Source organism: Podarcis cretensis (genome assembly GCF_951804945.1).
Source record: "Podarcis cretensis genome assembly, chromosome: 2".
NCBI lineage: Eukaryota > Metazoa > Chordata > Lepidosauria > Squamata > Lacertidae > Podarcis > Podarcis cretensis.
In genome coordinates this window covers 83,055,608-83,068,388 of record NC_137171.1, presented here as the reverse complement: position 1 = coordinate 83,068,388, position 12,781 = coordinate 83,055,608, and the positions used below count along the sequence as shown (strand labels likewise).

General features: G+C 40.7%; 1 protein-coding gene across 2 annotated transcripts in view; it reads right to left on the bottom strand.

The window, feature by feature from the left end:
* The window catches only part of CACNA2D3 (calcium voltage-gated channel auxiliary subunit alpha2delta 3), a 494,630-nt gene that overhangs the window by 48,334 nt on the left and 433,515 nt on the right, over positions 1 to 12,781 (bottom strand). For both annotated transcript variants that reach the window (XM_079964982.1, XM_079964983.1), the window contains 4 exons: positions 12,504 to 12,565; positions 10,696 to 10,740; positions 9,243 to 9,305; positions 5,941 to 6,011 (listed from right to left, as the gene is read on the bottom strand). In XM_079964982.1, the coding sequence (XP_079821108.1) occupies positions 5,941 to 6,011; positions 9,243 to 9,305; positions 10,696 to 10,740; positions 12,504 to 12,565 (241 nt within the window). The remainder of the gene's footprint in view (positions 1 to 5,940; positions 6,012 to 9,242; positions 9,306 to 10,695; positions 10,741 to 12,503; positions 12,566 to 12,781) is intronic.

Sequence of the window (12,781 nt, the reverse complement as noted above, 5' to 3'; positions counted from 1 at the left end):
GTGCCCTCCAGATTTTGGTGGCATGGCTGTGCTGGTTGGGGCTGATGGGAGCTGAAGTCCAAAATTTATGGAGGGCACCAAGTTGGGGAAGGCTGCTGCAGAAGAATAACTTCCAGATTATTACCCCTTCTTGTAATGATCGTGTATCTTTTGAGTATCTACATTTTACAGATAGCCGTTTCCTCTTTTGCTGATTATAGCTAAAGAACACACTAACTATCTGCTTTCCCTCTGAACTAAATTTAAATCCATAAAACTGGCCCAGCCCAAGCCTTGGGCTGTGCACCACTGCACTTAGCTTCTGTGCTTTATTTTAGCAACTGATAATAATATGTCTGAGTGTTTCTGACATCACTGTGCTAACTGCCTGCAACCTTGTCATTATCAATGACCATGGGATAGTTTCTCTGTGTATCAGGCAAAAAGTCAGGTAAAACACATTCATGAGAAACTTGTTCCTGGAAGTAATGCCATAGAACTTTTTTTAGCGATTTAACATGCATCCTTTTAGAGCAAACACCTTGAGACAAAACCTACTCTTTTATAGACAATTTCCTGATATAGTAAAAATCAAGGTTTGAACCCTGCAATGGATTACAAGAAGAAAAGAAAAGCTGTCTGAAGTCAATTTAACTTCAAAGGATTACCAGCAGCTCAGGTTATGCCAGCAAATTATAACAATGTTCGCCCTGGGATGCTCTGTAGGCATCTCACATTTCAATGCGAAGTGTTCAGTTACATTCTCAAAGAGATATTCATGTGACTTACATGAATGGAAGGTCTTTACTTTGAGGAAAGTATGATATTTACCCTTGGACAGTTATTCCAAATATTCAATACATTTGAAAAACTCAAACTGGCAGTACAAAAATAGATTTATCAATATAACATTATGGTCCAATTCTAGAGAACTACTGTCCATTGATTTTTAGGTTAGCATCATGTCTGGAAGTATATTGTGCCACATCTTTCTCAGAAGAACGTAAAATGCCCCAATAAAAAAATGACAGATCAAAGCAACTGCATGGAAAGGGAATTCTGTTCCTAGAAACAGGAAGAACATTTGGTTTCCACACCATATAAACCTGCTCAAATGCACGTGATTCAGTTTTAAGGATAGCAAGCCTATGTAGTCACTTCATGCCTTTAAAGATTCATTCCAATTTGCTCACAATACATGAAACACGGTGGTTGTGTTTTGGAAGAATATATGCACTGTGTACATTTCACAAGAGGGAGAAACATTTGCTGTTCTTTTCCACCAGAGACTAGTTAGCATCTTGGCTTTATTGAAATGGAAAGAACTAACATTTGACAATATGTATACTTTACACTGTCCAGTTGAAACTCCTCCAATGTTTTATAAATGTTCACATTTACACCTGCCGTGGATTTTAGTAGTAATGGGTGAAATCACAGGCTTGGGTCCATAAGTCTGACAGAATTCTACTAAAGAAATGCTCCTGCCCAGGGAAGAGGGGATAGTCCATTTTCATCTGTTCCTCATACCCTCCCTTCTCAAAATCCTGAAAAATGAGAGTTGGAAGTACCTGTAGAAAAGTGTGGGGCATGGCACAAAGGAGGGAAACTACCACCCTCCTTCCAGCAGGATCCTCCACTAGATCTCAGCCCCTTCCATTCATGTAAGAGACACTCATGAGGATTATCACCAAATGCTGCAGATGTGCATTAAGTGCATTAAGTGATGGATAGGTGTCATTGTGACCCATGAGTTTTCCCCTTCCAGATCTCAGGTGTTTGGGATTATGCATATGTTAAAATAGGTGTGTGTGTGTGTGGGGGGTTAATCCCTTCCAGCTCTTCATTTTTATTAGTCAGTTAAAAAATGTTGAATGTAGAGTAGATGTAGTCATATCCATTTTCCACAGTAACTGGGGAAATAGTTCAATTGGAAGCTTCCTGCAAAACATGATTGCAATGGTAAAAAAAAAACAATCAACAACAACAAACAAACCAAAACAGACCCTCTATTGATGTCTTCTAACTATCCATTTTGTAATGTATTAAGGCTTAGTCATCTGCCTATATGGAAACCCAGACAACAGATAGCACTATAAACTGAATGCAAATTCCAGCAGCAATACTGGTGCAGTAAATAAAAAAAAAGGAGAAAAAAAGAAAAATGCTCGTAAAAAGAACATTTTGCATAAGCAACATGATTTGAGACTGGTCTTGTAATATGACAATTCTGTAACATTTTGATACAAACTAAGTTTATCTGAACACACCACTGCAACACCTTAAGCACCAGGGTGCCCATTAGTTATTATATTGTTAAGCTCTCTGAAAGGGGAGCTTTCAAAATGCATCCATCCCAGGTGAAAATATTCCTTAATCCAAAATGTGTAGGAGATGGTTGTGGCTACTCAGTGTCACGCCGTATACATGCTCAGAGGCACTCTCAACTTTCTAGACTTTGCAACTTCCAGCCTTAGGTGCCGTTCATTGCAACCAAGCCTGAAAAGAAGGGAAATCAGAGCCAAACCACAAGTTCAAACTAAACCACAAACCTCCTGCGCCATTTTGGCTGCTTCTACTTGACTAGGTTGCCCTGTGTCCACAATAATAGCCCCTGTTAATTGGAAGCCATGTGAGCCAAGCCGGTGATGTTGTTTATTCTCTTCATTACTATGGGGCCTTTCTTTTTGGGGAGGGGTGAGCAGCACAGGTGTGGGAAATAACCACACTGTGTACTTGACATCTCTCACATGGTTCCTGTTTAGAGCAGTTACTGCTGCAGCATGTGGAACCGCCAGCCAGGTTGTTGCAGCCATTTAGATGAATAGGCCCTAAGTGACTATTCATAGCTTTGACAAAGGAAGGGGGGACTGCAGAAAAGTCTATGTTGCAGCTGGGCTATTTTAAAGACCTCTGCTGTTTGCCTGCTTTCTCCCAGTCTACAGCAAAAATTATCTGCTTTGCAGAGAGGGAAGAGGCAGGTGGGTTACTTAGGAAAATTACCCTATTTGGGATTTATCTCCTTTTTAATTGCCAGCTCCTGTTGTTTAAATAACCACCTCATTTTCTTTGTGTGCTGTCTTCAGGATGGAACTTGGTTGTTCTCAGTGTATTAACTTTTCAATCAATGAGCCGTCTCAAATTAGATACCAAGGCTATAAAAGGGGCTACACCCACTTTAGCTTTAGTCAGTCTTTCCCTAACTCAGTATAATGCTCTACATCATATTACATGACAAAAATATAAGCCATGTGTGCATGAAGGTCTGTTTGTTTGCTTTTTAAAAACGCTAACACATTAGTTATACATTAAAGGTAAAGGGTAAAGGGACCCCTGACCATTAGGTCCAGTTGTGGCCGACTCTGTGGTTGCAGCACTCATCTTGCTTTACTGGCCGAGGGAGCCGGCGTACAGCTTCCGGGTCATGTGGCCAGCATGACTAAGCTGCTTTAAAAGGTAAAGGTAAAGGTACCCCTGCCCGTACGGGCCAGTCTTGACAGACTCTGGGGTTGTGCGCCCATCTCACTTAAGAGGCCAGGGGCCAGCGCTGTCCGGAGACACTTCCGGGTCACGTGGCCAGCGTGACATCGCTGCTCTGGCGAGCCAGAGCCGCACACGGAAACGCCGTTTACCTTCCCGCTGGTAAGCGGTCCCTATTTATCTACTTGCACCCGGAGGTGCTTTCGAACTGCTAGGTTGGCAGGCGCTGGGACCGAGCAGCGGGAGCGCACCCCGCCGCAGGGATTCGAACCGCCGACCTTTCGATCGGCAAGCCCTAGGCGCTGAGGCTTTAACCCACAGCGCCACCAGCCGGCGTACAGCTTCCGGGTCATGTGGCCAGCATGACTAAGCTGCTTTACTTGCAATAAAATATGGTTGTGGGATGGGATTAGCTTTTCAATATAACTTGGAACTGGATTTCTTAATTTCTGCAGGTATTTTATTTGTTAACTTTTAAAAACATTTCTGTTTCACCTGAACAACAAAGTCTATCTTGGTTTAGCAATGATTTGACAGTTGTTAGATATTACAGTTCAGGAATATCTGTGTGTAATACAAAGGCAAATTTCCCCTGAGTACACCTCTAAGGAAGTAACTACTTACATCAGAAAGTTAGCTGATGTAAATAAATTGTCCAGCCTCACTGAAGAAACTTTTTTTAGAGAGCTTCCATGCCTCTCCCAACCACTGATCACTGATCAAAAACCCAATTCTTCCAGAGAATATGTATATGGATTTTTCTATGAATGGCCCACAGAGCAGGAATACAACTAAAGATGGAGGAGAAATTTATTCCGTTTGCATTTAAAGGAGCATCTACGTAATTCAAACAGTATGTGAACCAAAACAGGTATTTTTCAAAATTTACACTTTACCATTTGTGATATATTCTGTCAACAGAATAATATGTACAAAAAGGCAACAATTACAATATGAGCTGTAGATATTGGTTAAAACATAGAATTGTCTGCATGGGAAAAATTATGGGGGCGAACCATGAATTTCTCTGCCTGCTATCTTATTAAGGAAAACCTACAAAAGATGATGTACCAGTGCTCCTTGACACCCAGCAAACGAGTGAAAATGTACAAAAGGGGGTTTAATTTATGCTGGAAGGTGGAGGGAACCCTGATTCATATGTGGTGGGCGTGTAAGTGCGCTAGAGTGTATTGGGAAATGATTCACGTGGAATTTAAAACGATTGTAAAACTCACATTTCCCAAAAGACCAGAGGGAATAATAGGTGATGACATTCCAAAAAAGGCACTCAATATATTTTTATACACAACCGCTGCAGCTAGAATAGTATTTGCGAAAAAACTGAAAGAAGAAGAGCTTTGGCAGAACAAACTGATAGAATGCATATAATTAGTAACCATAACCGCGAAACTAAGGAATAAGGATGAGTGAAAGAGAAGAGAAGAGTGGAGGTGTTTTGGAGATTAACTTAAGGGTACAATATACAATTTAACCTACAAGTAGGAGTTAACATATAAGCAGCAGATAACATCAAAAAAGAAGACTTGAGAAGATAATGGGTGAAATATCAGGATATGCAGCAAATGAAGATTTCCATAGAATGCCATTGAGAGATGAACTGAGAAAAGAGTTCAGTGATTGATATTGTATGGTGTGTGTATAAAAACTGTCAAAATTTCATAAATAAAAGCTAAAAAATAAAAACAAATAATGTGTACAAAAAATTCATATACTATTGGAAAGTGTGCTTAATTCATATATTAGCAAAGGTATACTAATACAGAGTGTAATAAGTTCCATCAGCAGAAGTATTTGCAAGGGTGGGGAAAGCCCGGAAAAGTGCACTGGCGGCGGGGGGGGGTTCCCATCCATTAAGCCAAAATGGAATGATTGTCTTAGTGTGAATTCCTTCTACTACATTAGTGGAAAGATCCAGTCTGGATTTCTCAAAAAACAAGTCATGCCAGATGAACCTCATTGTTTTTTTTTACAAACTGAGTGGATCAGGGGAATGCTGTGGGCATAGTGTAAGACTTTTGACAGAGTCCTCCATGATATTCTTGTGGAGAAGATGGTAAAATATGGGCTAAATGAGGTAACTGTTAAGCGGATTTATAGCTGGTTGACTGACTGAATCCAAAGAGTGTTCACTAATGGTAACTCCTCCTCATGGAAAAAAGTGACAAGTGTGGTGCTTCAGGGTTCTGTGATTGCAACAGCCACAGTTAATGAAAACTCTTCCGGGGGTGTGGGTGGGTTGGTGGAAGAAATACCAACCCAGAGCACTGTGATGCCCACAGGGGAAAGAACCAGGCCCAATGTGATTGTATTTTCACATAAGCCGCCTCAGACAGAAAATCAGGATAGAAATAAAGGAAGCCATTACACAGAAACAAGCAAAATAATTTTTGAACTTGTCTTCCTATGTATTATCATTTTTGTTTGATGACTGCAAAAAGTAGTGGAGAGTTGATTTCTTACCTTTTAAAAGAACCCATTATGAGCAATTTGTTCATCACTGCACCCTCAACCTCACCAAAGAAGTTTCCAGTCTGCAAGAGAAAACATAACCGTGTCCGGAGATTTAAATAAATGCCAATCTGTGCTGGCTGCAATGTACCATGGCAGCTCCTATGAAACCACTGGCGGAGTTTTGACAGCTACGTAATGAAGTTTTAAGGGGTACTTCTCTTTCATAAAAATTGAAAAAGGATTTAACTGTCAGGACACGTTACAGGGATTACAAAATAATCCCTTGAGCAGATGTGAGAGTTTACAGAATAGACTGGGGTTCATTGCATAACATCTGATGTTGGAAATAAAATAAAAAATACACTCAAACACTAAAGCTTGTAAAGAAAATACTCTAATCTGAGCATAAACCCATGTGATTAAAAAGCTGCTCCATAAAGATATAAACAGGGTTTGAAAGGATTTCCTAAACAAATCATAAAAAAGTATTTTTTTTTTGTAATTCCTATATGACCTGCTTAAACTGTTTGAAACTACATTTTATCAGTCATATAAATGTTTATATTCTGTTTCTGTATGAATAGCTTCATACTGGGGAGTGCTGCATTATGGTCCTGTTCAGTAAATTAAAGAGGCCTGGGATAATGAAGATAAATCTTGGACAAGAAAATAACCGTTTGGGTTATAGGTTTTCTGGGCAATCCCAAAGAGACCCGTTATCTCCCAGGCAGGCCTCTTTCCTGACATACAGTTTCGAAAGCCCCATACATATGTACTGAAGTGTCATTTTGTAGCACAGAAACAACTTGTTCGTTAAAAACCCTCGAGTACATTGCTTCATACAACCGCCCCACCCCCCACGAAATTCCTGCATGCATTCTATCTACTCCTTAAAGGAGTAATCCCAAAATTTCTGTGGGAAGAAAAGGGATGGTGTGGATTCCATGGGTTTTGTTTTAATGAAACCCTGATACCATGGCAAATGATAGACATGGCCTCAAATATGCACCTGGGAGTTTGTTGGCAAAGAAATTACAGGCTAAGCCAAAAACGGAAGCATTCCTCTGCTTAAAGAACAAGCATTGCCTTCTCTACCCGAAAGTATTTGGGTGTGTAAATCTTGCTAGGAGCAAGGAGTTCATTTGTACTTTATTGCTTTAATACATCAGGTTCACTGGGGCCCTGCGAGCAATGAATATCAAGAGGCTAAGGGTGTCAGGCGTCAAACAGGCCCCAACAACTACACTTTCCTCAGATTCACAAAAATGACAACAACCTATATCATTTCACAAAAAGAAGGAAATCTGATTCTACAACTATGCATCAGTTGCAGTTCAGCTTTAAAGGTTAGCTTTCATCGCATAATAATAAGCTTTGAATAATTTGAAACAATAGTAGAATGATGCAACCAAGCATGTTTAATTTCTGTTGGTTTATATGGGGGGGGGGGTATTTAAGCATGTATTGAGACCATGCAGGTTTAGCTGGATAATGTTTCTAGAATTTTCTGCTTTACTGAACTTAGTATGGAATTTTCAATGGAAAGGTCAAATTAAGAGTTTTCTAGAAAACACAATGCGAGTGCTTCTCTAGTTACCGATAAATGAGGAGTTTTCACAATACCCATAGTATGAAAAATGGAAGAATCCTTGTTTATCTTAAAAGTTACTGTAATTTCAAATATTTTGTGTACCCAATATCCTTTGCCTCTGAGTTGCTAGGACCATTTCCAATGTCCTTACAGACCTCAAAAAACTATGCTTGCATTTCTAGGATATCCAGGAGGGGAAATACACATCAAGACAGTGTAACTGTGGCCATTCAACAATATGCTGTCCTCCTGGGTCCTGCACAACTCTAAGGAGATACCTGCCCAATCCTCCTCTGTTCTTTCACATACATTCTCTCTGGTTTGAGTAGTTAACTCAATCTGTTTTAACTTTGCTATGCCAGGGAGTGTATCATAAAGGGGAAATAGGTAGGGTTGCCATATGTCCTCTTTTTCCAGGACCTGTCCTCATTTCTATGGGTATGTAAAATGAGAGTTGTCATAGAGATCCATAGTGAAAAGTAGAAATTGGCAAATATGCCCTCTTTTTTGCTCTTCAAAATATGGCAACCCTAGAAATAAGTGTAGCACTGATCAAGGAAGTCACAGTTAAGGACAAGGATTTTGGGACAGACAAAAGTACAAAACAACTTGTGGAATTCAGTGACTTGAGCTGTGATGGTGCCCATGGCCAAAAAAGAGGAAACACATCACCAAGAGAAAGGATGCTGATCTGCATAAAATTGCATATGCTAATTTATGTGTATAGATGCAAATTTAGAAATGATTACTATAATGTAAACAGAAATATAATACATCCCTGCACAGTGGGGGAAACTATGACCAGGGACCTGTTGTTGGGCAATGTCAAGGCTCCAGCTCTCCCTTCTTACGGTTCTTTATCTTTAAACAGGACTTTGACCAAGCAGAAGACTGCTCTTTGTAAAGTAGGGCTCATGGTTCCCCTAGAAGGCCACTAGTCTAAGTGGCTTTAAAAGGAGATTAGACAAATTTGTGGTGGATAAGTTAAAAAATAAATATCTCCCAAATATCTCAAAAATATTCCAAAAATATGCAATCAATCATGCAATCATAGAGTTGTTATCAGTGGGTGCTTTTCAATTTAAATATTAAAATTGGATATGTTTTGCAGAATTATATATGGTCATTGTTTTCATACAATGTTTGATCCAAATTAATTTAGGTCTACGAAGTTACTTCAGCATAGCCATGTATTGCCAGAGGCTGCTATATTGGGCCACTGCTAATCCATATTTTCTGAAGTCATGCATAACAAACCACATTCTACTTGTTCCTAATTCTTCCTGTATATTCATTAAATAACTTGATTTTCTATCCAAAGCCATGGGCAAACTTTAACACTCTATATTAACAGCCATAATTGTATCGCTCATACAGAATTGCTTTATCTTCAAAATGTTAGAACAAACCTTTCTAATTTTTTTTTTGGGGGGGGGGCAGACTTTCAGAGAAACCTCCCTCTCAAGGTAAAAATTCCTCAAGAGTGACAGACATGTCTGCAGAAAGGGGTTCTATAAATTAAAAATTTTATGAGCTTTAGAGCAGACCCAACCTGCTGTGAGGCAGAAATTATTTCAGACCCCCAGAAAGATAGACTACGTGCTTTTGGGCAGGGAGGTTGCATTTATTTTTTAATCTTATGCTACTTATTTCCTCAACACAGATCAGACAGAAAACCTAATTTGTATGAAACTGATTTTAAAAAGAGATTTACACTTACCTGTGTGTAATCTTCTGAAACTAATATAAATCCATTATTATCAATGAGGTAACAGTTAATATTCTGTAACATAACACAAGTTATGATCAAATGCTTGATTTCAAGAATTAAAGAAGTTCACTGATGCGCTATATAAAGGGGAAATGCTTTATTCATATGCATTGGTAAATGTTCACTGTGGAAATTCTGTCTTTATGTTTCTCATCCAAGCACATAATCGTGATGTTTTCCATCTCTCACAAAAGGCACACTCTGTGCAGGCCTGGAGGCCAAACAGCACTGATAAAGTTCAATGTCTCTGAGACAGCACAGTGGTGCAGTTAGTTAATATTAATCTCTAATATGTCCCTTGTTTAGAGGACTTTGTGCATTACTTCACTTCCTTCAAAATGTAGTAAGCCAGCCCTGACCATCTGCTAAATGGGACCTGAGACCTTTGTCCCAAAGTCCTGTTGTGATGACATCATGGACAGTGAGAGAGGATAAATGCATTGCTATATCCAACAGCAGAACGTGTATGGGTGACATAGGCTTGAGGATTTTGCTCTGTGGTTTGTAAGAGTTTCCATTCAGGGAAGGAGATGTGCACTCATGGAAGGATTCAAAAACTTTGGGTCCAATTCATGTTGTGGAGCTCTAGATGTTAGAAGAGACCTATTTTGCCACAGTGTTTGCACATGACAGAAGGTGTGTGCATGTGTTTGTGGCAATTTGTTAGGGGTGCAAAGTCCCCCACCCTGCAGATGCTGTGAGCAGTAGGCCTCACCACTCCACAAAGCCCGACCAGCGGAAGGTGGAAGTTTGGATGACAATCTCAGATAAGGATGCAGTTAAGCACATACCTTGAAATGAACTCATTCTTCTTTTAGTCAACAGCACGGAAGGGGAATCTGTAGCCCTCAATATGCTGTTTGACTCCAAATCCCATAATCTGGCCATTTTGGTTGGGGCTGATGGGAGTTGGAGTCCAGCAACACCTGCAGGTTTTCTATCCCTATCTCTGGTCAAGAGCCTTAGCACAATATAAAAGGTATAACCCATTGCTGGGCAGCTTTGGGTAGGAAAAAAAGTTTCAAGGAAATGTTGCTTTATATAAGTAATACCAGGCCAAAACAATGGAAGACTCCACCTTTCTGTACATTTAAAATAATGGCAAAGAGAAGAACAGACCACATACTTCTTAGTAATATGTTTGCTTTTTACATAATCATCCCCCCAGCATTCAAGCATACAACCACCACTGGTATGTTCATATGTCCAGGAAAAGCTTTATCATTGGATCTTGTAGATTAGATAAATTGGCTCTTAGTCCTTGGGTGGGGTTGGTTGAAGGTTGTGTTGCGTATTCATTTGTAAATACATGCTTTAAGAAAATAAAATGTCTCCAGTTTTTACTTGTGTTCACTTTGCAACCCTGCAGGTATTAAATGTTAAGAAAATATCTGCTGCTTACCTCGTCATCACAGCTGATAGAGCATCTCCCATCCAAAGATGTACACTGTAGGAGAATATATTTATCCCATGAGAATACAGTTTTATTTTTTCTGCTATTGAACTTAACAAAGATGCTTGATTTATAAATAATATTAAGAGAGTAAAATGAAACCTGTGTGATTCCTACTTGATATCGGGGTCTAGTTCTACAACAGACTAAGAGCTGTACCAAGTACTTATTTTACTTTAATAGATTTCTAATCTACTCTTCATTGCCAGTCCCAGAGCAGGTTACAGTGAGACACAATCACGACACAAAGTCATAATATTCAACAAATTCAATTACATCAGACCCGAGCAGCAAAAAACCACATCATTAAAACCTATTAAACATACGCTTTTACCATAGATGTGATTCAACTCACATCTCCCACATGTATTAGGGAGGGAGGGTTGTTTGCAAAGAAACGCTCAGACACACTCACACAAGTTCACTTGGTCAGGAAAGGACTGGTGGTGGATGGAGAGGCAGGCTAGAGGTGGGCAAAGAGGAAGAGAGCAAGCCAATCAAAAAAGATTGTGCCTGCAAGTATGGTCAGGAGAAATGTCTGTCCAAGTATGATGAAAGCATAAGGCAATCAGGTTTGGACTATAAGGGGATAATTAAAATAAGAAAAATGTGGATTTCTTTGGTAGCAATTTTAAGCAATGGTATGGAAGAGACCTTAAAGGTGAATGAGACCTAAGCCACAGGTGGGGAACCTCAGACTCCAGGGCCAAACGCCACCCTTCAGGCATTTCTAAATGGCCTTTGGGACTCTCCCCTGCTCTGTGCCCTCCTCAAGTGCTTTTGTCTGGCTGGATCATGTCCTTGGACTGTGACCATTCATCTTGCTTGTTTGGATGGGAAACGGAGAGATACTTCTGCATGTAAGAGCCTCAAGGTTTCCATGGTTGGAATGCAGCCTAAGAGCAGCTGCTCCACCCACTTTTACGTCTGAGCACCCACACTTCAGTACCTGGTCCCAGTGGCATAGCGTGTGCTACCACTGCCCAGGACAGGCAGGCGTGCACCGGAGGGGGGAGGGTGCAGAGGGAGCCCGCTGTGGCCACACCAACACTACTGCATCAAATCAGTCTTGGTTGGACTAATCTGAAGGGTACACTCACACCACCCTGGCAGCCCTGCGTGGCTTTGCGAGGCTGCGATCAGACTGTCTGACCCAGCCTCGCAAAGTGGCACGGGGGATGCACTCACAGGAGAGAAGAGAGGTGGTGAGGCTGCCGATGCCTCTCCTTCTCTGCTGCTTACGCTTGACCTAGGAGTGGAGCTGCGGCTGGCTGGTGGCATTGGGCCACTGCACAAGGAAGCGGCCTCCCCACGGTTCCTCGCGTGCCAGAGCCCAGTGGAGGAGAGGGGCAGTGATGCTGCCGCAGCATCTCTACCACTTCCACCCCTCTTCCTCCCTCCTGGTGGGCAGTGGCAGTAGCTGCGCCTTCCCCTCCCTCTTGGCTTTCAGTTGGTCAGAAATATTGATGTGGAAGATATACCTTGCATTTTGTTCAATCGCCTTCTTAAAAGTGCCTATAGACAGGCTCTGTTTTGCATGTAGTCCTGGTATAGCAGTACCACTTTGGACTTTAATGGATGGGGTGACTAAACTGATGGGCTTTATCTAGCAGGGAGTCTTTAGATTCTCTATTTAACCATAATTCACTGGAAACCATTGTTTCATTGGGGAGAAAATGCAGCACAGGTTCTGCCAAGATCTTTACCTCTTCTTCTCTTCGTGGGATAAAGCTATCCAATACCCAACTGTAACATACCTGTCTACTAGCAGTCCAAAATTTCCTCTGGAAAAACTCAAGTTTCATCTGGATACCAACAGCTGGTGAAATAATAAAGAACAGGGGTTTGTTTTGTAGGCTTTTTATGCTTTCATTTAATAATTTACAATTCAATGCTTTTTAAAACTGGAAACAATTGTAAAAAGAAAGAAAGAAAATCTCTCAGGGTTAACACCTCAGAAGGAACGTGGACAACAAATAGAAATCAACAGGCCACTCTACAAATAAGGTAAGCCCAACATGAGGATACAAACTGA